Source organism: Phacochoerus africanus, chromosome 15, assembly GCF_016906955.1.
Source record: "Phacochoerus africanus isolate WHEZ1 chromosome 15, ROS_Pafr_v1, whole genome shotgun sequence".
In the NCBI taxonomy this organism is placed as follows: Eukaryota; Metazoa; Chordata; class Mammalia; order Artiodactyla; family Suidae; genus Phacochoerus; species Phacochoerus africanus.
The window spans coordinates 72,729,042-72,755,745 of NC_062558.1; the positions used below are offsets into that span (position 1 = coordinate 72,729,042).

The following is a 26,704-nucleotide window of genomic DNA, read 5'->3' on the forward strand; positions in this document are numbered from 1 at the left end:
GAGGTTCCAAGGCTAGGGTTCTGATCGGAGCTGTAGCCACCGGCCTACGCCAGAGCCACAGCAACACGGGATCCGAGCCTCATCTGCGACCTACCCCACAGCTCACGGCAATGCTGGATCCTTAATCCACTGAGCAAAGCCGGGGATCAAACCCACAACTTCATGGTTCCCAGTCAGATTTGTTCACCACTGCTCCATAGTGGGAACTCCTACATCTTTTTCAGTGAAAGTTTTGTCTGGATATATGCCCAAAAGTGGATTGCTGGGTCATATGGTAGTTCTATATTTATTTTTCTGAGGTACCTCCATACTGTTTTCCATAGTGGTTGTACCAAGTCATGTATTCTTAATCCTCCCTTTTAAAAATGAATAATAATGTTTTAGATAAAGAAAATGAGAGAAAATTTTATTGACAGAGCCATTAAGTTTACAGATTGAGTTCTAGTGAAGTGCCTTTCTGAGAATTTTGCTACTTAAAAAGCAGTGTACGGAGTTCCTGTTGTGGCTCAGTGGAAATGAATCTGACTAGTATCCATGAGAATGCAGGTTTGATCCCTGCCCTCGCTCAGCTAAGATCTGGTGTGAGCTGTGGTGTAGGCGAGCTGTGGTGTAGGTTGCAAACTCGGCTCAGATCCTGTGTTGGCTGTGGCTGTGGCATAGGCCAAGGTGCCTACAGCTCCGTTTTAACCCCTAGCCTGGGAACTTCCATATGCTTTGGATGCAGCCCTAAAAAGACAAAAAAAAAAAAAAAGTTATGTGTTTGATTGCATCTCAGTCCTTAAGACTCAAAGGTTGTTTATTCAAGCTCAACTTATGCCTTAATCTTATGTGCAGTAGATAACTCTTTTGGCATAAACCTGTTGTGTTTTCTGAGTTTGAAATACAGTTATACCAGAGGCAGGTACAACACCAGTAACTAGATAAACCAACATTATGTGTTTCCTAATGGAATGCCTTGTAAAGTATACATGATTATTTATGAAGCATTCCTGCCAAAAATATTTTACCTTAATTTAATTGTTTCTGAGAAAACAGATAAATTTAGAATGTGAGAAATTCTACAAAGCACCTTATGTGACTTTTAATGCAAAACAAAAGAAGAATGGTTTAAAGAAGGTCAGTAAAACATGACAACTGAATACACTGAGTGAAATTTTACTAGATCCTAGATAGAGGGGAAAAAAGCCATAAAGAATATTCTTCAAGGAGTTCCTGTCGTGGTGCAGCGGAAATGAATCCAACTAGGAACATGAGGTTTTGGGTCTGATCCCTGGCCTTGCTCAGTGGGTTAAGGATCTGGCATTGCCATGAGCTGTGGTGTAGGTCGCAGACATGGCTTGGATCTGATGTTGTGGCTGTGGTGTAGGCCAGCAGCTGTAGCTCCTATTCAACCCCTAACCTGGGGACCTCCACATGCTGCGAGTGCGGCCCTAAAAAGCAAAAAAAAAAAATATTTTTCGGATAATTTGAGAAATTTGATAGTGGATATAATATTAGACAATATTGAGGCAATGTTAAATTTCTTGGGTACGATCATGTTTTTGTAATTGTATAGGAAAATTACCTTGTTCTTAATAGATGCGTGATTTCCTATTTTACTAAATAGGTTATAAATATTTATTTTGACAATGAAATTGTCTCAAGCTTGGCCAGCATGAGGCTTTTCAAGTTGACTTCTGTGTTCTTTGAAATGTCCTCATGTGTTTTTGAGGACTCCTTTTTTATTTTGCAGCACAATACAGTCTTTGAGTTTCGCTGTGTGCTACCTTTGTCCTATCTCGGAAGTCAGCCAGAGGATTAAGGATCTGGCATAGTCACTGCTGTGGCTCTGGTTACAGCTATAGTGGGGGTTTGATCCGAGCCGCGTCAGCGACCTACACCACAACTCACGGCAATGCCGGATCCTTAACCCACTGAGCGAGGCCAGGAATTGAACCCTCTTCCTCATGGATACTAGTTGGGTTCGTTAATCACTGAGCAATGATGGGAGCTCCATAGGGAGTTATTATTTAATATGTAAAGTTCCTGTTTGGATAAAGTTTTAGAAATGTAAAGTAGTGATGGTTGCACAACATTTTGAATGTACTAATGTCAATAAATTGTACACTAAAAAATTGTATAGGGTAATTTTAATTTATGCATATTTACCACTAAACCAAAAAGCCAAAAAAAAAAAATTCTCTCTACATATTGATGCATCTAAAGATATTAATACAAAATGACCAATATCAAAACAGATTAGAGTAGTTCTCTCATGGCACAGTGGGTTAAGGATCCAGCATCACTGCAGTGGCTTTGGTCACTGCTGTGGCACAGGTTCAGTCCCTGGTCCCAGAACTTCCATATGCCTTGAGCGCAGCCAAAACAAAACAAAAATGATTAGAAAGCAAATTGCACTGTTATCACTTTTTCACAGCAAAATCTTATATAAGAGAAAAGAGTAACATTTTTAAGATAGTCAAGGATCATAAATATGAGTCAGGAATTCTATTTTATTTATTTATTTTTGTCTTTTTAGGGCCACGCATGCGGCATATAGAGGTTCCCAGGCTAGGGGTCTAAATGGAGCTATAGCTGCCAGTCTATGCCACAGCCACAGCAACACCAGATCCGAGATGTGTCTGCAACCTACACCACAGCTCACGGTAACATCGGATCCTTAAACCACTGAGTGAGGCCAGGGATCGAACCTGAAACCTCATGGTTCCTAGTCAGATTCGTTTCCGCTGCGCCATGATGGGAACTCCTGAGTCAGAGATTTTATATTCAAGGTGTTCCCTTCGTGGCTCAGCAGTTAATCAACCTGAATAGGACCACCAGGATGTAGGTTCAATCCCTGGCCTTGCTCAGTGGGTTAAGGATCCAGCATTGCTGTAAGCTGTGGTGTAGTTCGAAGATGTGGCTCACATCCTGCATTGCTGTGGCTGTGGTGTAGGCTGACAGCTATAGCTCTGATTCGATCCCTAGTCTGGGAACTTCCACATGCCTCGAGTGTGGCCCTAAAAAGAAAAAAAAACCCAAAAAACAAAAACACCGAAAAACAAAAACCTTGAACCTCTCTCCCTGTACCCCTTGGTAACTTCAATTCTACTTTCTGTCTCTCTGAATTTGCCTATGCTAGATAACCTTCTGTAAATAGAATCATGCAGTAACATTTGTATTTTCATGTCTGGCTTCTCTCACTCAGCATTATGTTTTCAAGGTTCATCCATATTCTAGCATGTATTTGTTTTTTGGCCATACCCACCAACAGGATCCCTAGGCCAGGGGTCAAACCAGTAGTACCACAGTAGGGAACCTAGCTGCTGCAGTGACAATGCCAGATCCTTAACCTGTTGTGCCACCAGGGACCTCTAGGTTTTTACTTAATTTTTGTTTCTTTTTTGGGTTTTCTTTTGCATGTATTTAAACTTGATTTCTTTTTAAGGCTGATTAATATTTCATTGTATATGTGCACCACATTTTGCTTCTTATCCATTCATCTGCTGATGGAAATTTGTGTTGTTTTTACCTGTTGACTCTTGTGAATAATAGTGCTGTGAACAAACAGGTTTTTGTTAAGTAAGTTTTTTATTTGTTATTTTCCCCTTGTTTTTGTTTTTTTAAGGAAATCCAATGTATTGAACTTTTTCGCTGTCTCATTATTGGTCATTTTTTCATGAATCCTTTTCCTCTTTATTTATTTATATATTTTTTGTCTTTGTGTCTTTTCTAGGGCCACTCCTGTGGCACATGGAGGTTCCAAGGCTTGGGGTCGAATCGGAGCTGTTGCCGCCGGCCCACACCAGAGCCACAGCAACACGGGATCTGGATCTGAGCCGCATCTGCAAGCTACACCATGGCTCAAGGCAATGCCGGGTCCCTAACCCAATGAGTGAGGCCAAGGATCGAATCCGCACCCCCATGGCTCTTAGTCGGACCCGTTAACCACCGCGCCACGATGGGAACGCCTCCTCTTTATTTTTTTGATCATTTGATTTCCACATTACCTTTTGTTCTCTTAAGGCATTTTCTCTTGAGTTTATTGCCTTTTTTCCCTTCTAGTTTATTCTTAAATTTCTGAAACTCTCTTCTCTGATTATTCCTTAAATTCTGTCACCTTGGTTTTTACTTTAAAATTTTTTATTCATGTTGTTCTTTCGTATCTTGTAATACTTTCGTAATGTCTCTTAGCATACTTTAACAAGTTAAAAATTTTATGTCTTTCGGCCATGTCTTTCTGGTCCATTTTCATTGTATGCAGACGTGATTATACTCCTTGTTCTTTTTTTTATTTTTCCCCATAATAATTGTATAGGATATGACTTAATACTTTTCTCTTGCTCTTTTTGTGTGAATATGGTTTGTCTAAAGTTTATTAGAAAGAGATTGCTTTAGGTAGCTTTTCTAACTTCACAGAGCTCTATATTCTATTGGGTATTTTTTGTTCTTTCAAAAAATAAGGTAGCTTGCTAAGATTTCTGTCTCTGTTGGCTCTATCACTCTTTATCTAGATCTTCTCTCCCATGTCTCTGTTGTCTCTTTTGTCCCTGTCTTCCCTGTGCTGCTCACTATTGATTCTGCTCCCAGAAGTTTCTCCTCAGTTTGGGACCCTGTGCTAGAAGGATGCCCTGGTAAATAGCTTTGCAAGTTCATCGGTAGGGCTAGAATGACTAGGCCCTTTCAGATCTTAACATCGACCCTTCACTGACTCACTATTACTGGGATAAAACCTTATCCTAGTTTCAGCTACTGTTCTTAAATTGATCTTTTGTGTTTTCCTGTGAGTGCCTGATGAGTCTTATGGTTTTCCTCAGATCCATCAGGCAACCTCATTGCTTCCTTTTTTTTTTTTTTTGTCTTTTTGCTATTTCTTGGGCTGCTCCCAAGGCATGTGGAGGTTCCCAGGCTAGGGGTTGAATCGGAGCTGTAGCACTGGCCTACGCCAGAGCCACAGCAACTCGGGATCCGAGCTGCGTCTGCACCCTACACCACAGCTCACAGCAACGCCAGATCATTAACCCACTGAGCAAGGGCAGGGACCGAACCCGCAACCTCATGGTTCCTAGTCGGATTCGTTAACCACTGCGCCACGATAGGAACTCCCTGCTTCCTTCTTTTTTAACACCCATACAGATTCTAGTAACACAGGGATGTTTTGGCTCTTGTGACTTTTCCCCACACACTTGTGTATCAGAATTTGTGGGGATAACTTTGTTCACCTCATTTTATTGCGATTTTAATTTTGTTCTCTGGCTTATTCTGTTTGTTTATTTTTCTTTTTAGGGCTGTACCCAAGACATATGGGAATTTCCAGGTTACGGGTCGAATTGGAACTGAAGCTGCCAGCCTACACTATAGCCACTTCCATGTGGGATTCGAGCCTCCCCTGCAACTTAGACCACAGCTCAGAGCAACGCTGGATCCCCGACCCACTGAGCGAGGCCTGGGATCAAATCTGCATCTTCATGGATACTAGTTGGATTTATTTCTGCTTTACCACAATGAGAACTCCCAATTCTGTCTCTTTTTAGATGTGGGGATTCAGGTAGACCCAAAAACTATGTCACCACCACTAATCCCCTGGTTTATATGATGATATAAGTTGGAGATTATTTTTTTCCTGTTTAGAAGGTCATTTCTTATGTTGGGAAATCAAATCCAAAAGGAAGAGAATTAGGAGCCATAAAAGCTGCTATCCTCTTTTGAACTTTCCTCCTTTCTTAGCCCTTAAAGTTGGTTTTATCATTGTAAGGGAGTTACAGACATTTTACCCTTTTTCTTTATGTGTTGTATAGTTGGTATGTATACACATTGTACATTGAGATTTAACCATTACTTAAAATTTCAAATATGTAGGAAGAAGAAAGAAAACGTCAAGAAGAACTAGAACGCCAGCGTCGAGAAAGAAGATACATTTTACCTGATGAGCCAGCCATCATTGTACATCCAAACTGGGCTGCAAAAAGTGGCAAGTTTGATTGTAGCATCATGTCTTTGAGTGTACTTTTGGACTACAGATTAGAGGATAATAAAGAACATTCATTTGAGGTAATGTTTTAAGTTTGAATTGGCATCCAAATAAGGTTAACACATTTTCTTTGGTTAATATATCTCTTAAATATCTTGAATGTCTCTTTCATTGTTTTTGTTTCTTGTATTTTTCTTACAATGTATTTTTTTTGGGCTGGGGGAACAACAGATGATTTTTCCTACAGACTCACTTTTGTTGATTGCATTCCTATGGTATACTTCCTCTGGCATCTCTGGTTCCCAGTAATTGATAGTTGGATCTTTTTTTGTCTTTTTAGGGCCGCATCCGTGGCATATGGAGATTCCCAGGCCAGGGGTCCAATCAGCTGCAACTGCCAGCCTACAACCACAGCAGCTAGGGATCCAAGCCATATCTCTGACCTGCACCACAGCTCATGGCAATGCTGGATCCTTAACCCACCTAGCCAGACCAGGGGTCAAACCTGAGTCCTAATGGATGCAGGTTGGGTTCCTTAACTGCTGAGCCATGATGAAACTCTTTCTTTTTTTTAAGGCCAGACCTTCGACATATGGAAGTTCCTGGACTAGAGGTCGAATTGGAGCTGCAGCTCCACAGCTCAAGGCAATGCCAGATACTTAACCCACTGAGCAAGGCCAGGGATCAAACCCACATCCTCATTGATACTGATCAGGTTCGTTACCTCTGAACCATGACGGGAACTCCCTATGTTGGTTCTTTACCCACTGAGCCACGTGGGAACTCTTGATATTTGGGTCTTAAGTCTCAATCAGATTCCAGTTCAATTATTTATTTATTTATTTATTTATTTTTAGCCGCACCTGTGGCATGTGGAACTTCCAGGGCAAGGAATCAAACCAGAGCCATAAAAGAGATAATACTATATAGTTATGCTGCAGGCCACAGGGGAAGTCCAAGGTTCAATCATTTTTTCCCAAGACTACTTCACAGTAGTGGTATGTTCTTAAAATATCAGGTATGGTATGGTATCAATAGTGGTATGTTCTTAAAATATCAGGAGACATAGGCGCTCCTATCGGGTTTCAGCAGAAACAAATCTAAATAGCATCCATGAGGACGCAGGTTTGATCCCTCGCCTCACTCAGTGGGTTAAGGATCCAGCGTTGCCATGAGCTGTGGTGTAGGTCATAGACACGGCTCAGACCTGGCATTGCTGTGGCTGTGTCATAGGCCAGGACCTACAGCCCCAATTTGACCCCTAGCCTGGGAACCTCTATATGCTGCGAGTGTGGCCCTAAAAAGACAAAAAAAAAAAAAAGATATCAGGACACATATGATAAAATAATGTCTAATTGTCTCTTGGGAATGAGGTACTTTATTAATTAATTAATTAATTTTTTGTTTGTCTTTTTAGGGCCTCAGTTGTAGCGTGTGGAAGTTCCCAGGCTAGGGGTCGAATTGGAGCTGTAGCTATCGGCCTGTGCCACACAACCCCAGCAATGTGGGGTCCGGGCCTCATCTGTGACCTACGCCATAGCTTACAGCAACACTGGATCTTTAACCCACTGAGCGAGGCCAGGGATCAAACCTCTGTTCTCATGGTTTCTAGTCAGGTTCATTACTGCTGAGCCACAATGGGAACTCCAAGGCATCTTATTATTTAATCAGGAATTAAAATATCCTTTAGTGGGATTGAAACTTCTGCTTGTGTTCATTTAGCTGTAAGATAAAATAATTGGTATTTATCTTTTTAACATGAATCTTATTTCTTTGTACTGTTACTTTATTAGTATTTTTTTGTTTTTAGGGCCATACCTGCACTTTATGCAAGTTTCCTGGCTAGGGGTTGAATTGGAATTTCAGCTGCTGGCCCAAGCCACACCCACAGCAATGTGAGATCTGAGCCAAATCTGCAACCTACACTGCAACTCATGGCAGTGCCAGATCCTTAACCCACTGAGTGAGGCCAGGAATCAAACCCACTTTCTCATGTGTGCTAGTTGGGCTCATTACTGCTGAGCCATAAAGGGAACTTCCTGTACTGTTACTTTAGAGCAGCTTTATTTTATTTTATTTTTTTGGTCTTTTGCCTTTTTTAGTGCTGCACCTGCAGAATATAGAAGTTCCCAGGCTAGGGGTTGAATTGGAGCTACAGCTCCTGGTGAACACCACAGCCACAACAATGCTAGATCAGAGCCACTTCTGTAACCTACGCCACAGCTCACAGCAATGCCAGATCCTTAATCCACTGAGTGAGGCCAGGGATCGAACCCGTGTCCTCATGGATGCTAGTCAGGTTCATAAACCACTGAGCCACAATGGGAACTTCTAGGGCAGCTTTATAACATAAAGTTTATGTCACTTTTTTTTTTTGGTCTTTTTTTTGCCATTTCTTGGACTGCTCCCACGGCATATGGAGGTTCTCAGGCTAGGGGTTGAATCAGAGCTGTAGCCACAGGCCTACACCAGAGCCACAGCAACGTGGGATCCGAGCCGCGTCTGCAACCTACACCACAGCTCACGGCAACCCCGGACCCTTAACCCACTGAGCAAGGCCAGGGATCGAACCCTTAACCTCATGGTTCCTAGTTGGATTGGTTAACCGCTGAGCCACGACGGGAACTCCTATGTCACTTTTTAAAACGATTGAAGTGAACTTTCATCCCTATGTAAGTGATTATTTCATTCTGTAAACAAAATAGTGAAACATGTTCCTAAATATTAGTTTTGTAAATGGACTGTATAGAATTATAATTGTGGTCAGTTATTGTCTCTTATCAGCATACCTCTGAGTTCTTTTGCAGTGTAGTGGTTTAAGGATCCAGCATTGTCACTGCAGAGGCTTGGGTCACAGCAACAGCACAGGTCTGATTCCTGGCCTGGCAACTTCCACATGCCATCATCATAGCACAAAGAACATACCTCCCATTATTTTATTTGATAAATTATATTGGAAAAATCACTCATACCTCCTTGACCCATGAATTCCTTGTCCACCAAATGGTAAGCTAAAAATAAATCACTTAGACTAGAATTGTTTTCAAAGAAAAATAGAGGACTGCTGAGACAGTTATTAAATATGAAGTGCATGCTTATGGGTCTTAATTAAAAATGCTACAAATACTAAAATATTTAGGAGTTCCCTTCAGGGCTCAGCAGTTATCCAACCTGACTAGGTTCCAACCTAGTTCCATCCATGGCCTTGCTCAGCAGATAAAGGATCCAGCGTTGCCGTGAGCTTTGTAGTTTGCAGACATAGCTTGGATCCCCAGTTGCTTTGACTGTGGTGTAGGCAGGCAGCTACAGCTCTGATTCAACCCCTAGCTTGGGAATTTCCATTGCTGCGGGTATAGCCCTAGATAGACAAAAAAAAAAAAAATAATAATTTTTTAACATTGATAATTCCACTAAGCCAATGTTCTTAAACATTATATCCTATATGATTTTATTTTTATCAGCTGCCATAAATTTAACTTTTTTTTCTTTTTTTTTTTTTCTTTTGCTTTTTAGTGCTGTATTCACTGCATATGGAGGTTCCCAGGCTAGAGGCTGAATTGGAGCTACAGCTGCCAGCCGCAGACACAGCCACAGCAATGTAGGATCCAAGCCACATCTGTGACCTACACCACAGCTCATGGCAATGCTAGATCCTTAACCCACTGATTGAGGCCAGGGATTGAACCCACAACCTCATCATTCCTAATTGGATTTGTTTCTGTTAGGCCACAGCGGGAATCCAAATTTAACTTTTTTCTTTTTTTTTGGTCTTTTTGCCATTTCTTGGGCTGCTCCTGCCTCTTATGGAGGTTCCCAGGCTAGGGGTGGAATTGGAGCCATAGCTGCTGGCCTGTGCCAGAGCCACAACAACGAGGGATCCAAGCCGTATGTGCAACCTACACCACAGCTCACGGCAATGCCAGATCCTTAACCCACTGAACAAGGCCAGGGATCGAACCCGCAACCTCATGGTTCCTAGTCGGATTCATTAACCACTGAGCCACGATGGGAACTCCCAAAATTTAACTCTTAATAGTACCTATCATGTAGTATTCATTCAAGATGTAAATAAATAAATAGTCTTTGGTATTACATATTGCTTATATAGTATATACAGTATATATAATTGATGCTGTAAGAGGATCTCAAATTAATGTTGCTCCATGGAAACAAAGTGATTGAGAAACGGCCCTCTGCTAGCAAAATGATCCTTTATTTTGTTCCTCTCTAACATATCACCTTGGTTAGTTTACTTTTTTTTTTTTAGTTGCTTTTTAATCTATTATTAGAATGTAACAGTCATTTTAGTATATGAATTTAAAAGAACTTACTCTGTAAGAAAAACCCATATATCATCAAAAAGAAATTTTTTGGCTGATTTAATATTAATGCTAGACAGATCTCCTTTTACTGCTTATAGATGAAAAGATGACTTAATACTGATCTAGGGGTTCCCATCATGGCTCAGCGGTAATGTACCTTACTAGGATCCATGAGGATGTGGGCTCGATCCTTGGCCTCAGTCAGTAGGTTAAGGATCCTGTGTTACGATAAGCTCTGGTATATGTAGGTCGCAGACACAGCTCGGATCTGGTGTTGCTGTGGCTATAGCATAGGCCAGCAGGTATAGCTCCAATTCGATCCCTAGCCTGAACACTTCCATGTGCTGTGGATGTGGCCCTAAAAAGCACACACACATGCACACAAAAACTGATCTAGTTACTTACTCTAAGACAATTTCAATCGAACACCTTTTAATTGCCATTTATTTCAGTAATAGAAACAACACACACACAAAAAAGTATATGACTCTTGCTATTTATTTACACAAATGGAGATTTTGTTTAGTTTTTTGTTTTGTTTTTGTCTTGTCCCTAGCATGTGGAAGATCCTGAGCTTGTAGGAGTGACAATGCTGGATCCTTAACCATAAGAGAACTCCATTGTTTAGTTCTTACATTAATCGTCAAGAGAACAGAATTTTCAACATCTGAATGGTTATGTTACTGATACTAGGTTTCTTCTTAAAAATGTATAAAGACAGCACAAATCAAAGAGAACTAGATTATAAGATTAATTACAGTTTGGTTTGTTTTGTTTGGCTGTGCCTGCAGCATGCCAAAGTTCCCAAGGCACAGCAGTGAGAACACTGGTTCTGTAACCACCAGGCCACCATAATTTTAATACATTGCATATTCCTTTATGAGGAGGAAAATAGTCCAATTAAAGTGTTTTACCATATACACCTAGCACATTGCCAGAGATTATGTATTTTAGAATTATGGCAACCATTTCAAATTCTAGGCCTGTGAATCTATTGAAAGCACCTGTTAGCCTGATACATATTTACATAAAAAATTAGTATGTAGGCGTTCCCGTCGTGGCGCAGTGGTTAACGAATCCGACTAGGAACCATGAGGTTGCGGGTTCAGTCCCTGCCCTTGCTCAGTGGGTTAACGATCCGGCGTTGCCGTGAGCTGTGGTGTAGGTTGCAGATGCGGCTCGGATCCCGAGTTGCTGTGGCTCTGGTGTAGGCCGGCGGCTACAGCTCTGATTCAACCCCTAGCCTGGGAACCTCCACATGCCGCGGAAGCGGCCCAAAGAAATAGCAAAAAGACAAAAAAAAAAAAATTTAGTGTATAATTTTAAGTTCATGACTATATTAAAGGTCATTATCCCTGGATCCTTGCATAGTAATAGTGCTTGGTACCTCATTAGAATTTCAAATTGGGAGTTCCTGTCGTGGAGCAGTGGTTAAGGAATCTGAGGAGTAACCATGAAGTTTTGGGTTTGATCCCTGGCCTTGCTCAGTGGGTTAAGGATCTAGCATTGATGAGAGCTATGGTGTAGGTTGCACACACGGCTCGGATTCCGCATTGCTGTGGCTCTGGTGTAGGCCGGCATCTTCGGCTCCGATTGGACCCCTGGTCTGGGAACCTCCATATGCCGAAGGAAGCAGCCCTAGCAAAAGGCAAAAAGACCAAAAAAAAAAAGAAAAAAAAAAGGAATTTACAATTGACTTCCCCTGCTTGGAATGTTCTAGGTATCTACCTGGCTCATTCCCTTTGCTGCTTTCATGTCACTTTTCAACTTTTACCAGATCAGAAAGGTCATCTTTGACTACACTCTCTTCTTACACTCTATGTTCCTATCCTGCTTGTTTTCCTTATAATTTGATGTTGACTTGGTTATTCCATACTTTATCCCACTAGATTGTTGGCTTATGAGAGTTGGGATTTTTACCTACTTTCTTCCCTGCTTTATCCCCAGTTCCTAGAACAGTCCTGGTATATAGTGGGTATTTCATAAAAACTTGTTGAGTGCATCTCATGATAAATGTACATGATACCATACATGTATATTTACCATAATGATTAATTGTTGTGTAAGGAAGTAAAAATCCTTTTTTTTTTTTCGGAGTTCCTGCTTTGGCACAGTCGGTTAAGAATCTGATTTCAGTGGCTCAGGTTGCTGTAGAGCACAGGTTTGATTTCTCCCCTGGCAGAGTGGGTTAAAGATTCCAGCATTCTTGCACCTGTGGCATAAGTTGCAGCTGCAGCTTGGATTCAGTCTTTGGCCTGGGAACTTGCTATCCATGGATAGCCATAAAACTAATAACAAACAAACAAAAAGACCTTTTCTTTACTCATTTTCAGATATTCTGTAGTCTGGTTATTATTGTTTGTAGTATTTGACCAAAAGTATATTAAGCATAGTGTTAAATCTTCAGAAGAATTTTTGAGGATTTTGAGGCTCTTCAAGCATCATCAATGTCAGTGATTAGAATTTTATTTTTAGTGCACATTTTTATTTATTTATTTATTGTCTTTTTATTTATTTATTTATTTATTTTGCTATTTCTTGGGCCACTCCTGCAGCATATGGAGGTTCCCAGGCTAGGGGTTGAATCGAGCTGTAGCCACCGGCCTACGCCAGAGCCACAGCAGCGCAAGATCCAAGCCACATCTGCGACCTACACCACAGCTCATGGCAACGCCGGATCGTTTAACCCAGTGAGCAAGGCCAGGGACTGAACCCACACCTCATGGTTCCTAGTTGGATTCGATAACCACTGCGCCACGATGGGAACTCCTTTTTTTTTTTTTTTTTGTCTGCATTTTTAGATGTGACGAGTTATTGCTTGATAAATTACTGACTTGTGGGATTTATTCAATATTTCTATTAAAGTTGACTGGATTACTCTTGGTGTCTTTTTATAGGTTTCATTATTTGCAGAACTTTTCAATGAGATGCTTCAAAGAGATTTTGGTGTTAGAATATACAAATCATTATTGTCTCTTCCTGAGAAAGAGGATAAAAAAGAAAAGGAGAAGAAAAGCAAAAAGGATGATAGAAAAGATAAAAAAGAAGAAAGAGATGATGAAACTGATGAGCCAAAACCCAAGCGAAGAAAATCAGGCGATGATAAAGATAAAAAAGAAGATAGAGATGAAAGGAAGGTCTGTAATTATTTCCATGACCAGCAATCTGTTTAGATATATTCTGAGGTCTTTCGCAGTATAAAACATGATAAATTCCATCAGAATAGTGAAATGTAAAGGCTAAACTTAAAGTTTTTTGTGTATCCTTAGAAATGTATGTTTTTGAAATAAGCATCTGTGACTAGTTTTCTAATAGTTTATTCTATTTTTAAGTTAAGTATAGAGCATGATGGCTTTCACATTGTGAATGGTAGTTTATTCTTAAAATATATTATTGTATGAAATTTATAATGTGATACTATTTCAAGTAAATTGAGTGAATTTACTCTTTTTCTCATAGTCAATGGTGAGATTTTGCTTAATTTCAAGATATTTTAAATTATAGAAAGAAGATAAAAGAAAAGATGATTCTAAAGATGATGATGAAACTGAAGAAGATAATAATCAAGATGAATATGATCCAATGGAAGCAGAAGAAGCAGAGGATGAAGAAGATGGTATGGTTGAAATTTATTTATTTCCCCTTAGAATGAAAAATTCATTTTTTTGTGTGGTGATTTTGTATCCCTGAAATCTGTAATTTTGGTATTTTTTACTCTGTCAGAATCCTGAGGTCTTTTGTCAGCATTCAGCAAATTTTCTATGTGATTAGCTGTACATGTAGATGCATGCTCAGTATATTTATGGGAGGAAGGTGAGCCTCATGTCTTACCACTCAACCATCTTCATTATCTCCCATTTCTTAGAATAGAAACAATAAAGTATTCTTTGTGGAAATGTGTTATTAATTATTGCTTCACTGATTTTTAGTTCAGAGGAATGTTTTGTTTTGTTTATTTTTTTGCCTTTTTGCCTTTTCTAGGGCCGTTCCCACAGCATATGGAGGTTCCCAGGCTAGGGGTCCAGTCGGAGCTGTAGCCGCCGGCCTACACTAGAGCCACAACAACGCAGGATCCGAGCCATGTCTGCAACCTACACCATAGCTCATGGCAACGCCAGATCCTTAACCCACTGAGCAAGGCCAGGGTTTGAACCTGCAACCTCATGGTTCCTAGTCAGATTCGTTAACCACTGAGCCACGACGGAAACTCCCAGAGGAATGTTTTTTTAAGAAATGTTTATTTTGGAGTTCCCACTGTTGCTCAGTGGGTTAAGAAACTAATAGTCTTGCTCAGTGGGTTAAGGATCCGGTGTTACTGCAAGCTGTGGCATAGGTCACAGATTAGCGTTGCTGTGGCTGTGGTATAGGCCAGCAGGTGCAGCTCCAATTAGACTTCTAGCCTGGGAACTTTGATATGCCATGGGTGTGGCCCTAAAAAAGACAAAAGGAAAAAAAAAGTTTATTTTTTGGAGTTCCCATTGTGGCTCAACAGGTTACAGATCCTTTGGGATGTTGTTTCTGTGAGGATGTGGGTTTGATCCCTGACCATGCTCAGTGGATTAAGGATATGTGTTGCCCCTATCTGTGCCATAGATCACAGATGTGACTCTGATTCAACTCCTGGCCTAGGAATTTCCGTATGCCACGTGTGTGGCCGTAAAAAGGAAAAAAAGAAATGGTTATTGTTGATTCTTCTGTCTTCCGAATATAATTCATGCTAACTCTACATAAAGGAAAAAAAATTTCCCAGAATGTGGTGCTTAGACCATGTCATAAAATGTATCATAGTCTTCCTTGTTCTATAGACTATAATCTTTAGAAAACTAATTTTAACATTTTTTAAAATTACGAAGACTATCAAAGAGCAATATAGCATATAGGTAGAATTTAAAGATTAATAATAGTAAACACTTGTATACCTGTCACTCAAGTTTTAAATTACAAATGGATAGTAATGATATTCAAAGTACCTGAAAATATGATGTTTTGACTGGTCATAGATGCTAGCCCTTAAGTACTTATAGGGCTGATAACCTATCAGTCTAAATGTATTGGGACATTTTAAAAAAACCCTTTTTTTTGAGATCAGAAAAACATAAGAGTTTTTTTTAATAGTACTTATCTCTGAGTATTATTACTACTTAAGGTTTGCCTCTACTTTTTTTCTTCCTACCATAGCACTTTATTTTTCTTCTAGTTTATGAAAATGTCCAAACATAAGAGAAGTTGAAAGAATAGTGGAGTTCCCCCATACCTCAGTGGTTAATGAATCCAACTAGCATCCATGAGGTTGTGGGTTCAATCCCTGGCCTTGTTCAGTGGGTTAAGGATCCGGCATTGCTCTGAGCTGTGGTGTAGGTCACAGACGCAGCTTGATCCCGAGTTGCTGTGGCTATGGTGTAGGCCAGCAGCTACAGTTCTTATTCGACCACTCGCCTGGGAACCTCCGTATGCCGTGGGTGCAGCCCTAAAAAGACAAAAAAAAAAAAAGAAATTAAAAAAGAATAGTACAGGAGTTCCCGTCGTGGCGCAGTGGTTAATGAATCTGACTAGGAACCATGAGGGTGCAGGTTCGATCCCTGGCCTTACTTGGTGGGTTAAGGATCTGGCGTTGCCGTGAGCTGTGGTGTAGGTTGCAGACTCGGCTCAGATCCTGCATTGCTGTGGCTCTGGCGTAGGCCAGTGGCTACAGCTCTGATTCGACCCCTAGCTTGGGAACCTCCATATGCTGCGGGAGGCGCCCAAGAAATGGCAAATAGACAGAAAAAAAAAAAAGAATAGTGCATTGAAAATCCTATATCTATCAGTTGCTTCACTTGTTAGTATTTTGCCTTAATTTGTGTTGTCTTTGTATTTATTTGTGATTCTGATCCATTTGAAAATAGGACTTCTTCAACTTGCCTAAGAAAAACCATTCTTTTAACTACAACTCCATAATCACACTGAAGAAAGTTAACAATAATGTCATAATAATGGTGCCATATAATATGTAGACTTTTTTTTTTTTGGCTGCACCTGGGACATACGGAAGTTCCCGGGTCAGGGGCCAAATCCAAGCCACAGCTGTGACCCGCACCACAGTTGTGGCAATGCCCACTGTGCCACAGTGGGAACTCCTGAGAAATAGTCTTGTTTTAATGACTCTATATTAATGATATAATATGCACTTGTCAATATTTCTTATTTTATCTTCATTACCTGCTTTACTTAATGAGGATTAGTCCCCCCCTTTTTTTGATCCCACCCATGGCATGTGGAATTTCCTGGACCAGGGTTCAGACCTGCACCTGCACATAGGAGCAACCAGAGCTGCTGCAGTAACCATATCACGTCTTTAACCAGCTGAGCCACAAGGCTAATCAAATATTAGCCTTTTGTTACAGTCTGATTTTCTCTCCCCATCCTTTTGTTATTGTTTTATCACTACTTTAAATCACTAAATGTGTTCTCATTATTTGTCTGTGTCAAAATGTCCTGTCTCTCATCCCTTAGTTGTTTATTCCTTTTCTGTAACTCCTTTAGTGGTGTTCTCATCCATTCTCCCGCCTTAAAGAAATATAAATACTGACAATTCTCAAATTCATAAGTCAGACTTCTGTTCCTCCACATCGGCTGCCTATTCGACTTAGCTGGTATTTCAAAATAAATACATCTAATGTGTAAAACTGAACTGCTTTTCTTCCCCTTCACCATAAGGAAAACAAACCAAAATTATCCTCTAATTCTCCCTTCCCCAAGTCATTTGATGGCAATTCCATCCTTACAGTTGCTCAAGCTAAAATCATCCTTGTTTCCTTTTTTTTTGGGGGGGGGGGAGCATATTCCATTTCCAGTATATTAAGAGGTCATATTTCCTCTATCTTCAAAATATATCCAGAATCAGACCATTTCTTACAAGCTTCTAATCTAACGTAACTGATCTAACGTTAATTCAAGCCTTGTTGTCTCTTGCCTAGATTTTGGGTGGGGGCGGTCAGGAGGGCGGTGCCACACTGTGCCCTGTCATTCCAAAGATTCTCTGGCCAGGGACTGAACCTGAGCCACAGGCGTGACAATACCAAATTTTTCTTGACAACACCAAGCCAACAGGGAACTCTTTTACTTATCGTCTGTCTTCTTTTCCACTCGAATATAATCTCTTTATAAGAAAAAGAGTTTTTTCGTTATTTTCTTTGCTAATGTATATTGCATCTTCCTAGGACAGTCCGAATATCCAAAAAGTTCTAAATAGATGTCGTAGACTGAAGTTTGGGGGTTTCCCTTGTGTTTCTAATTTTTTTTCACAGTTTATATCTCATTATCTAATCAAGTATCCAGAAAACCACTTCTTTTCCCATGGAAAATAGAATTGGTTGTTTAAAAAAAGAATAGGAGTTCCCATTGTGGTTCAGCGAGTTAAAAACCTGGCATAGTGTCTGTGAGGATGCACTTTCAATCCCTGGCCTTGCTGCAAGCTGCAGCATAGGTGGCTGATGCAGCTTGCATCCAGCATTACTGTGGCTGGGTTGTAGCCCTGCAGTTCCAATTCAGTCCCTAGCCCGGGAAGTTCCATATGCCTTAAAAGAACTTGCAGGTGTGACCCTAAAAAGAAAAAAAAAAAACAAAAAGTATATAATTGCAAGTTAATGTCTAAAATGGTATTGAATCTTCTTAGTAATCATAGAAACAAATAACAGTAAGAGTCTATCAAATTTACTTATCAAATTGATGAAAATTGAATCTTAGTTTAATAAGGGTAAAGAGAAGATTACTTTTGCTCTTGGAGTCAGTTTAAATTGTTGCACCTTTTCTTGATAGAAATTTGGAAATGTGAATTAAAACAAAAAATTAGATACCATCACTTAAAATAGAAGATACAGTGTTACACATATTTGATAAAGCAAACGTAAAAATCATGCTGTAGACTCATCCTAATCTTCAGCATCAGAAAATCTGAATGTCGCTGGTAGAACCACAGATACCAGGAATAAGTGTTCCTACTGATAGCTCAAGCATGGACATTAGTGAACCAGAGAGAAAGAAGAAACTACAAAAATAGCTAGTCAGCAACAACAACAAAAAACCTTCGAAGTTTTGTTTTCTTTAGAAAAAAAAATCTGGAGAGAACACTTCTAAACCTAATACTTGTGTGATACAGTTTGTTACTTTTAAGTACATTTTAATGATTTTTTAAATTTGCATTTTTATTGAAAAAAAAAAGAAATTTGGAAATGTGAATTAAAACAAAAAATTGGGGAGTTCCCTAGTAGCCTAGTGGTTTAGGCATTGTCTTCGCAGTGGCACGAGTTTGATTCCTGGCCCAGGAACTTATGCATGCCACGGACATGGCCAAGAAACCCCCAAGCAAAAAAATACCACAAACAATTAGAATAAATCTTAATATTAAAAAACAAGTTATTTAAATATATTTTAATATAGATAAGCAATTAAATTCTGTGTAGTCATTGACAAAGAAGTTAGGATAGTGGCATGGTAAAAGATTACAAAATAGTTTTTATAGATATAGACTCATGTTCCTTTAAATGTGTATCATATGTATAGGTGTATGAATGTGGCAGGAAAATAAAGGACATGTTCACCTCCATAATTTTATTTTTTATTTTACCCTTTTTTTTTTCCATGCCATGGCATTTGGAAATTCCTAGGCCAGTGACTGAATCCATGCTGCGGCAATGCCAGATCCTTAACCTGTTGCACCACACTGGATCTTCCTCACTACCATAATTTTTTTTTTTTCTTCCAGGGCTGTACCCAAGGTATATGGAAGTTCCCAGGCTAGGTGTCGAATTGGAGCTACAGCTGCCGGCCTACACCACAGCAACGCAGAATCTGAGCCACGTCTGCAACCTACGCCACAGCTCACACCAACACTGGATCCTTTCACCCACTAAGCGAGGCCAGGGATCGAACCCAAGTCCTCATGGATCCTAGTCGGGTTTGATACCACTGAGCCATATGGGGACTCTACCGTAATTTCTAACTTATTTTCTAAGATGAGCAAAGATTACTTGGATTTTTTTTTAAAATAGCTTAAAAGTTTAGGTTTCAGAAGAGAGAGTTTTGAAAGTGATACCTTTCAAGTTAAATACTCAAAATAAGGTGTTATGTCTATAAAATGTTTATAAATGAAAATTAAAGGGACTTATGTGTAGTTTATGATACACTCTTTTTATTTTCCTTTTTTTTTTTTTTTTTTTTTATGGTCACACCTGTGACTTGTGGAAGTTTCTGGGCTAGAGTTCAAATCAGAGCTGTAGCTGCAGGCCTATGCCATAGCTGTGGCACCTGCATTGCTGCAGCTGTGGCATGTCCAGAATATCTATAGAGACAAAAAGCTGAGTAATGGTTGCCTAAGACTGAGGAGATAGGGGAAATGAGAGGGACTAATGACTACAGGGTTTCTTTTAGAGGGAAGGACAATGTTCTAAAAATCACTCTAGGGATTTCCTGCTCTGGTGCAACAGTTTAAGGATCCAGTATTGTCTGAGGAAGGGTGGATTTGATCCCCGGGGCTGGCGCAGTGGGTTAAGGATCCAGTGTTGCCACAGCTGTAGCTCAGATGCGATCCCTGGCTGGGGAACTTCCATATGGCACAGGCACAGTCTTAAATAAATAAATAAATAGTTTAAATTAAATAGAATAAAACAGTACCTCTGAGTATAATTGTGAGGATTTAATAATATTAAACAAAAAGTATATCTGGAGTTCCCATTGTGGCTCAGAGAGTTACAAACCCAACTAGTATCCACCAGGTTATTGGTTCGATCCCTGGCCTCCGCTCAGTAGGTTAAGGATCTGGTGTTGCTGCCTGCTGTGGTACAAGTCACAGACGTGGCTCGGATCCTTTGTTGCTGTGGCTGTGGCATAGGGCAACAGCTGCTTCTCCAATTTGACCCCTACCCTGGAAACTTCAATATGCTGTGGGCGTGGCCCTAAAAAAAAAGTAAGAAAAAGAAAATATATTTTGTTTAAATTTGTATTATAATTTTCAGTTTTATATGTAAAGTTTATTCATTTTTTTGGAACTAATTCCTCCAAATATTTATTACATTTTTTATTTCATTCAATAAAGCCCATTTTTCCCCTCCCTCTAGTCTTTTTATAAATTTCTTTCTTATTCTTTATAATTATTTTTCATAAATTCAAACTAATATTTCTTTGTTTTTATATTTTTTGAAAACTGATCAGTAACAAAAAATATATTTTTGATCTCTACAGTAGTTGAAAATTTATCTGTATTAATGATTTTCTTGCTGCTGTTGTATTTATTTTATAGATCGAGATGAGGAAGAAATAAACAAACGAGATGACAAAAGAGATATTAATAGGTACTGCAAGGAGAGGCCCTCTAAAGATAAGGTATTTATTAAATACTGTATATATTTTTTACAATATATTTGACCTACAATATCCTGTTAGTTTTATGTATACAAGAAAGTGATTTGGCATTTGCATACAAAACTGTATTCTTTTTTTTTTTTTTTGTCTTTTTGCCTTTTCTAGGGCCACTCCTGTGGCATATGGAAGTTTCCAGGCTAGGGGTCTAATCAGAGCTGTAGATGCTGGCCTTTGCCAGAGCCACAGCAACGCAGGATCCGAGCTGTGTCTGCAACCTACACCACAGCTCACGGCAACGCCGGATCCTTAACCCACCAAGCAAGGCCAGGGATCAAACCTGCACCCTCATGGTTCCTAGTCGGATTTGTTAACCACTGCGCCACGACGGGAACTCCAAAAACTATTCTTTATAATATGATCATTTCCATTTCTTATAAAGACTATATTAAACATAACACAGTCAAGAATTTTATTGGTTCTTATATATCTATATATTACCACTCAGCAAAATTCAGTTGCTCGTATTTTGATATTTGCGGTAATTTCAGGTAATCACTATGGCTTATCTTTCTCCTATGCACGTAATATCAGATCAACTCATTTTAGCTACGATGAGGCAAAAGTCTTTTCAGATTTTTGTTATATGGATACAGTCTAACTTTCTCACTTTTCAGGGGTAAAAATTACTCTATTTTCTGCATTTTCTCTAGGAAAAAGAAAAGACTCAGATGATCACAATTAACAGGGATCTGTTAATGGCATTTGTTTATTTTGATCAAAGCCATTGTGGTTACCTTCTTGAAAAGGATTTGGAGGAAATACTTTATACCCTTGGACTACATCTTTCTCGGGCTCAGGTAATCTATCTGGTGAATATTTTAAATGAAAAACATTTTAAAGTAACTATCTTTTTAATATCTTTGACTTTTTGAAATATTAAAAGCAATACAAGCTTGTCCAGTTAAGTAATAAATAAGGTAAAAAAATTTAAAGTTTCCTCTACCTTTTGTTCTCCTCCGGCCTAATATATAAACTTTGGGGTTTTTTGTATGCAACTCATGTGTGTATATATGTATATGATTGTTTCACTTTTATAAGAAAAACACATGAAGTCATTCTGAACACAATGATAGACAAATTTTTTTCGTTTAGGAAGATATCAGGGGCATTCTGCCATGAAAATAGAGACCCATTTTGTTCTTTTTGTTACTGCATTGTATTCTATGGTATAGATAGGCTTTGCTGGTTCCAGTTGCTGCGTGGTTTTCATTTTTAGGATTACAAACTATGCTATAATAAACACATCTATACATAAACTTTAATGTATGTATTAGCATTTCTGTCAGTGTTAGACTTTTTAAAGCAAAAGCTTTTCATATGATAATTTGGATTTAAGATTTATGGAGAAGACAGTTGAGCATAAGTGCTCAAATTGAGTGATAGTGGATACCTGAGAAAAACCATTGATGTTCATCTTATGTGAAAATTAGAACACAGCTGTTCAAGGAGAATAAAAAACTTATTTTCATCTTTTTAACTTCTTAACTTCCTTGCTTAACAGGTAAAGAAACTTCTTAATAAAGTAGTGCTCCGTGAGTCTTGCTTTTACCGGAAATTAACAGATACCTCAAAAGATGAGGAAAACCATGAAGAATCTGAAGCATTGCAGGAAGATATGCTAGGTCTCGGTATATTAATTTTAAGATCATGCCTTTTTATACCTTTATTAATGAAAGAAGAAAACATTAAAATATGGTATCTTTTGCGTTATAGGAAACAGGTTGTTACTTCCAACACCAACAGTAAAACAGGAATCAAAGGATGTGGAAGAAAATGTTGGCCTTATTGTGTATAATGGTGCTATGGTAGATGTAGGAAGCCTCTTACAAAAATTGGAGAAGAGTGAAAAGGTACGAGCTGAAGTAGAACAGAAGCTACAGTTACTTGAAGAAAAGACGGGTAAGGAACAACAGGATATGTTGGTACTTTTAATGTTCTTTTGGCATGTGTATGTGTACAGACACTTGTTCATACCTATATACCTTGTGTTTTAGTCTAGACACATAATTTAGCTTTACTTTGGACAATTTTTGTTAAAGGTTATAAAATTGTTTAGCTTTATAAGAATCTTAGATCCTTATGTGCAGTCTTAGGTTTGATTATTGTTCTGTTTAATCCTGCCCTGGTTCCACTTAAGTTTTCACCACCTTCTGCTACTTTCTCTAGTCTGTACAATCATCTAAAAATGGGAGTTTCCACTGTGGCATAGTGGGTTAAGAATCCAATTGTAGTAGTTCCTGCTATGGCCTCAAGGGGTCGACAGTGTTTCTGCTGCACCAGGATGCAGGTGCAATCCCTGGCCCAGCACGGAGGGTTAAAGGATTGGTGGTGTACAGCGTAGGTCACAATTGCCACTTAGATCTAAACCTTGGCCTGGGAACTCCATATGTCTTGGGGTGGCTGAAAAAGAGGGGAAAAAAGCAATCCGAATGCAGCATTTCAGGTTGCTGCAGAGCTGTGGGTTTAATTGCCAGCCTGGTGCAGTGGGTTAAAGATCTGACATTGCTGCAGCTGTGCATATAGAGCTTGGCTACAACTGGGATTCAGTTCCTGGCTTGGGAATTTCTACATGCTGTGGATATGGCCAAAAAAAAAAAAAGCATTTAGAAATGTAACTTGTGTTTAGAAATAATACTTAGATAAATCATAATTTAAATGAAATGAGTATTTCAGTGTGCTTTATAACTATTTACATTGACCCTTGTGGCCATTTTAAAGAGTTGTATATACTTTTTTCTCCTACCTTAAAAATATCTTCAAAGTTAAATTAGAGATTTTAAGAGATAAGATGCTGAGTTTCGGGTTATATATATATTTTTTTGACAGATGAAGATGAAAAAACCATATTAAATTTGGAGAATTCCAACAAAAACCTCTCTGGTGAACTCAGAGAAGTTAAAAAGGACCTTAGTCAGTTACAGGAGAACTTAAAGACTTCAGAAAACATGAATTTGCAATTTGAAAACCAACTGAATAAGACAATCAGAAACTTATCCACAGTAATGGATGAAATCCACACTGTTCTTAAGAAGGTTAGCTATTTTGTACTTTTAACATTTTCATAGTTTATTCCATTTTTTAAAAGTCTATTTCTGGTAATTTTAATATTACTAAGCTCTTAGTTGTTTTTCTAACAGAAAATAGTGGTAGCATTATGTCTTCCATTAGTCAAAACCAGTTCCCTGAAGTTGGTATTTCCCTCAAACTTACTTTGGATATCAACAAGTTCATGTGTGCAGACTTCTGAAAAAGCAAGCTTTACTTGTATTTCTTTCAGAATCAGAGATTGAATTTGAATTTGAGGAAGATAAGCCATTCACTTTTTTAAAAAACCCATTTAGGAGTTCCCATTGTGGCACAGCAGAAACGAATCTGACTAGGAACCATGAGGTTTCGGGTGCTATCCGTGGCCTCACTCAGTGGGTTAAGGATCCAGAGTTGGAGTGACCTGTGGTGTAGGTCACAGACATGGCTTGGATCCCGAGTGGCTGTGGCATAGACCAGCAGCTATAGCTCCGATTTGACCCCTAGCCTGGGATCCTTCATATGCCGCAGGTACAGCCCTTAAAAAAAGGAAAAAAAAAAATTATTGTTGGGCAGAGCCGACACTATCAAAATTAATTTATTAATATTTTTTGTCTCAGGAAGTTCCCTTAGTGGCTCAATAGGTTAAGAACCTGACTGGTGTTTATGAGGATGTGGGTTCAATCCTTGGCCTCACTCATTGGGTTAAGGATCCGGTGTTGCCACAAGCTGATGCAGCTCAGATCTGGTGTTGGTGGTTCTGTGGCATAGGTCACCAGCTGCAGCTCCAGTTCATCCCCTAGCCTGGGAACTTCCAATATGCCTTGGTATGGCCCTAAAAAGGAAAAAAAAAAAATTTGATATACTTTTTTTTTTTTTTTCTCAGAAAGATCTAGGAGCTCAATGCCATTGTAAACTAACTTCAGTAAACTTCCACATTCTGGGTCTCACTCAGAGAACAAGAAGGAAAAAAATCTATTAGTATATTAGTATATTATGCTAAGAGAGTATATTCCTAAGAACCTCTGATTTCTTAGGACTTAGTTGGATTTCTAAAATACTAGAAGCCATGAATTGACAGATTTCTTTCACAACTCCCTCCAGGGTCTGTTTTCCATAGATGGTGAAATGAGCTATCTGGAGTATCTCTGTTTATTAACGTTTATTATTTTTAAAATTACATTTAAAAGTATCTAGTAAGATACATGTTTTCTTTGTATATTTTGCAGGATAATGTGAAGAATGAAGATAAAGATCAGAAATCCAAGGAGAATGGTGCAAGTGTATGATAAAATTTGTGTAGTGGTGCAGAATGGTGATAAATAATGTAATATATAAAATCATGATACAAGAATGTTTGAAAGTGATGCATGTTTGATTTTAGTAGTATAAATATCTGTTAGTTCAAATGATGTATAAAGTTTTATGAATGTGAGAGTCTTTGCTTTTGAAAATTGCTTGTAATTCCTGGCATCCAAATTATTAAACACTCCTTGAGTGAAATAATTTTGCATTGCAAAATGTTTTAGGATGAACTTTGTTATAGTTTTAACCCCAATAAAGTTCATCAATTTAATTGACAGTAGTATTTAATCACAAATGACTTTTATTAAAAACCTAGAAAGTTATAATTTTATTTATAGGCATTATCATTATTAGTTTTAAAGTATTTTTACCCTTTTCAAGTTTAAGTAAGAATCATAAAATAGCATGCTGCTTAATTTTTGCAAGTTTTTTGGATACTTTTTTAATTGTCCTAAAATCTTAGTTATCAGTCTCTAAGAAACACTTATTAAAAATTTAGAAGTTCCCTCATGGTGCAGCAGGTTAAGGATCTGTTGTTGTCACTGCAGGATACTTGGTTTGCTGCTGTGGCATGGGTTTGATCCTTGACCCGGGAACTTCCACGTGCTGAGGGCACAGCCAAAAAAATAAAAAATTAACTGATTCAAAAGACAGTACATCAGAAACTAAGACTATAATAGGTAGTTGTCATTGTTAGTATATATGTTAGGCTTTACATAAAACATAGTTTTGATGTTAATGTTAACTGCCTTCAATTAATTGTTCTTATTCCCCAGAATAGTACCTATATTACTTTTAATTTTGAGGGTTTTTTTTAAAAATGCAGTATATGTCAAATGTACAGTTTAGTACCAAGCCAGTAGATGTCAGTATGATGCCTTAAATTAAGCCTTCTTTAATTAAAAATATTTTTTTATTAGTGTGTGTACTTCCTTCAGAACTTTAGCAGAAAAATACGAGTTTATTAACTACTAAATGAAAAAGGTTAGGAAATGCGGTACACTCTAATAAAGCAGTGCTTCTCCACAGGGAGTGAATTTGCCCCACATTTAGCAGTGTCTGAGTACATTCGTGTCTGTCACAATTGGTTGAGTGCTATTGGTATCTAGTTGGTAGAGCCCAAGGATGTTGCTTTAATATACTACTTCATGTAGGACTGCCCCCCACAACAAAGAATTATCCAGCCCAAAATGTCTGTAATGGCCAGGTTGAAAAACTCTGGTCTAAAAGGATATGGCATTGTGGCTCAATAGGTTAAGAACCTGACTATTACCCATGAGGATGTGGGTTCGATCCCTGGCCTTTCTTAGTGGGTTAATTATCTGGCCTTACAAGCTTTGGCATAGGTTGTGGGTGTAACTTGGATCTAGTGTTGCTGTGGCTGTGGTGTAGGCTGGCAGCTGCAGCTCTGATTCAACCCCTGGCCTGGGAACTTCCATATGCCACAGGTTTAGCCCTAAAAAGAAAAAAAGGGGGAGGGATATGGGGTTAAAAATAACATGTCTTTAAATAATGCTAGTGGAAAGTGAATTGCATCTTCAGCAAATAATCAGGTTTTTTTGTATATAAATAATGGTTCTGGAATGTTTCACTGTCAAAGAAATACATGCTATGTTAGGGTTTTTATTTTTTTATTATTATTATTTTTTTAAGAAGTGGTTGCACCTGCAGCATATATGGAAGTTCCCAGGCTAGGGGGTCGAGC

At 38.8% G+C, this 26,704-nt stretch overlaps 1 protein-coding gene across 5 annotated transcripts in view; it reads left to right on the forward strand.

The window, feature by feature from the left end:
* Nucleotides 1-26,047, forward strand: part of CCAR1 (cell division cycle and apoptosis regulator 1) — a 69,573-nt gene extending 43,526 nt beyond the window's left edge. For 3 of the 5 annotated variants that reach the window (XM_047760192.1, XM_047760191.1, XM_047760193.1), the window contains exons 17-25: nucleotides 5,839-6,030; nucleotides 13,170-13,409; nucleotides 13,777-13,888; nucleotides 20,549-20,631; nucleotides 21,321-21,467; nucleotides 22,172-22,298; nucleotides 22,384-22,569; nucleotides 23,497-23,702; nucleotides 24,924-26,047. In XM_047760192.1, the coding sequence (XP_047616148.1) occupies nucleotides 5,839-6,030; nucleotides 13,170-13,409; nucleotides 13,777-13,888; nucleotides 20,549-20,631; nucleotides 21,321-21,467; nucleotides 22,172-22,298; nucleotides 22,384-22,569; nucleotides 23,497-23,702; nucleotides 24,924-24,983 (1,353 nt within the window). In that variant the 3' untranslated portion in view covers nucleotides 24,984-26,047. The remainder of the gene's footprint in view (nucleotides 1-5,838; nucleotides 6,031-13,169; nucleotides 13,410-13,776; nucleotides 13,889-20,548; nucleotides 20,632-21,320; nucleotides 21,468-22,171; nucleotides 22,299-22,383; nucleotides 22,570-23,496; nucleotides 23,703-24,923) is intronic. The other 2 variants (XM_047760194.1, XM_047760195.1) reach the window with 1 other exon arrangement.
* Nucleotides 26,048-26,704: the final 657 nt, after the last annotated feature.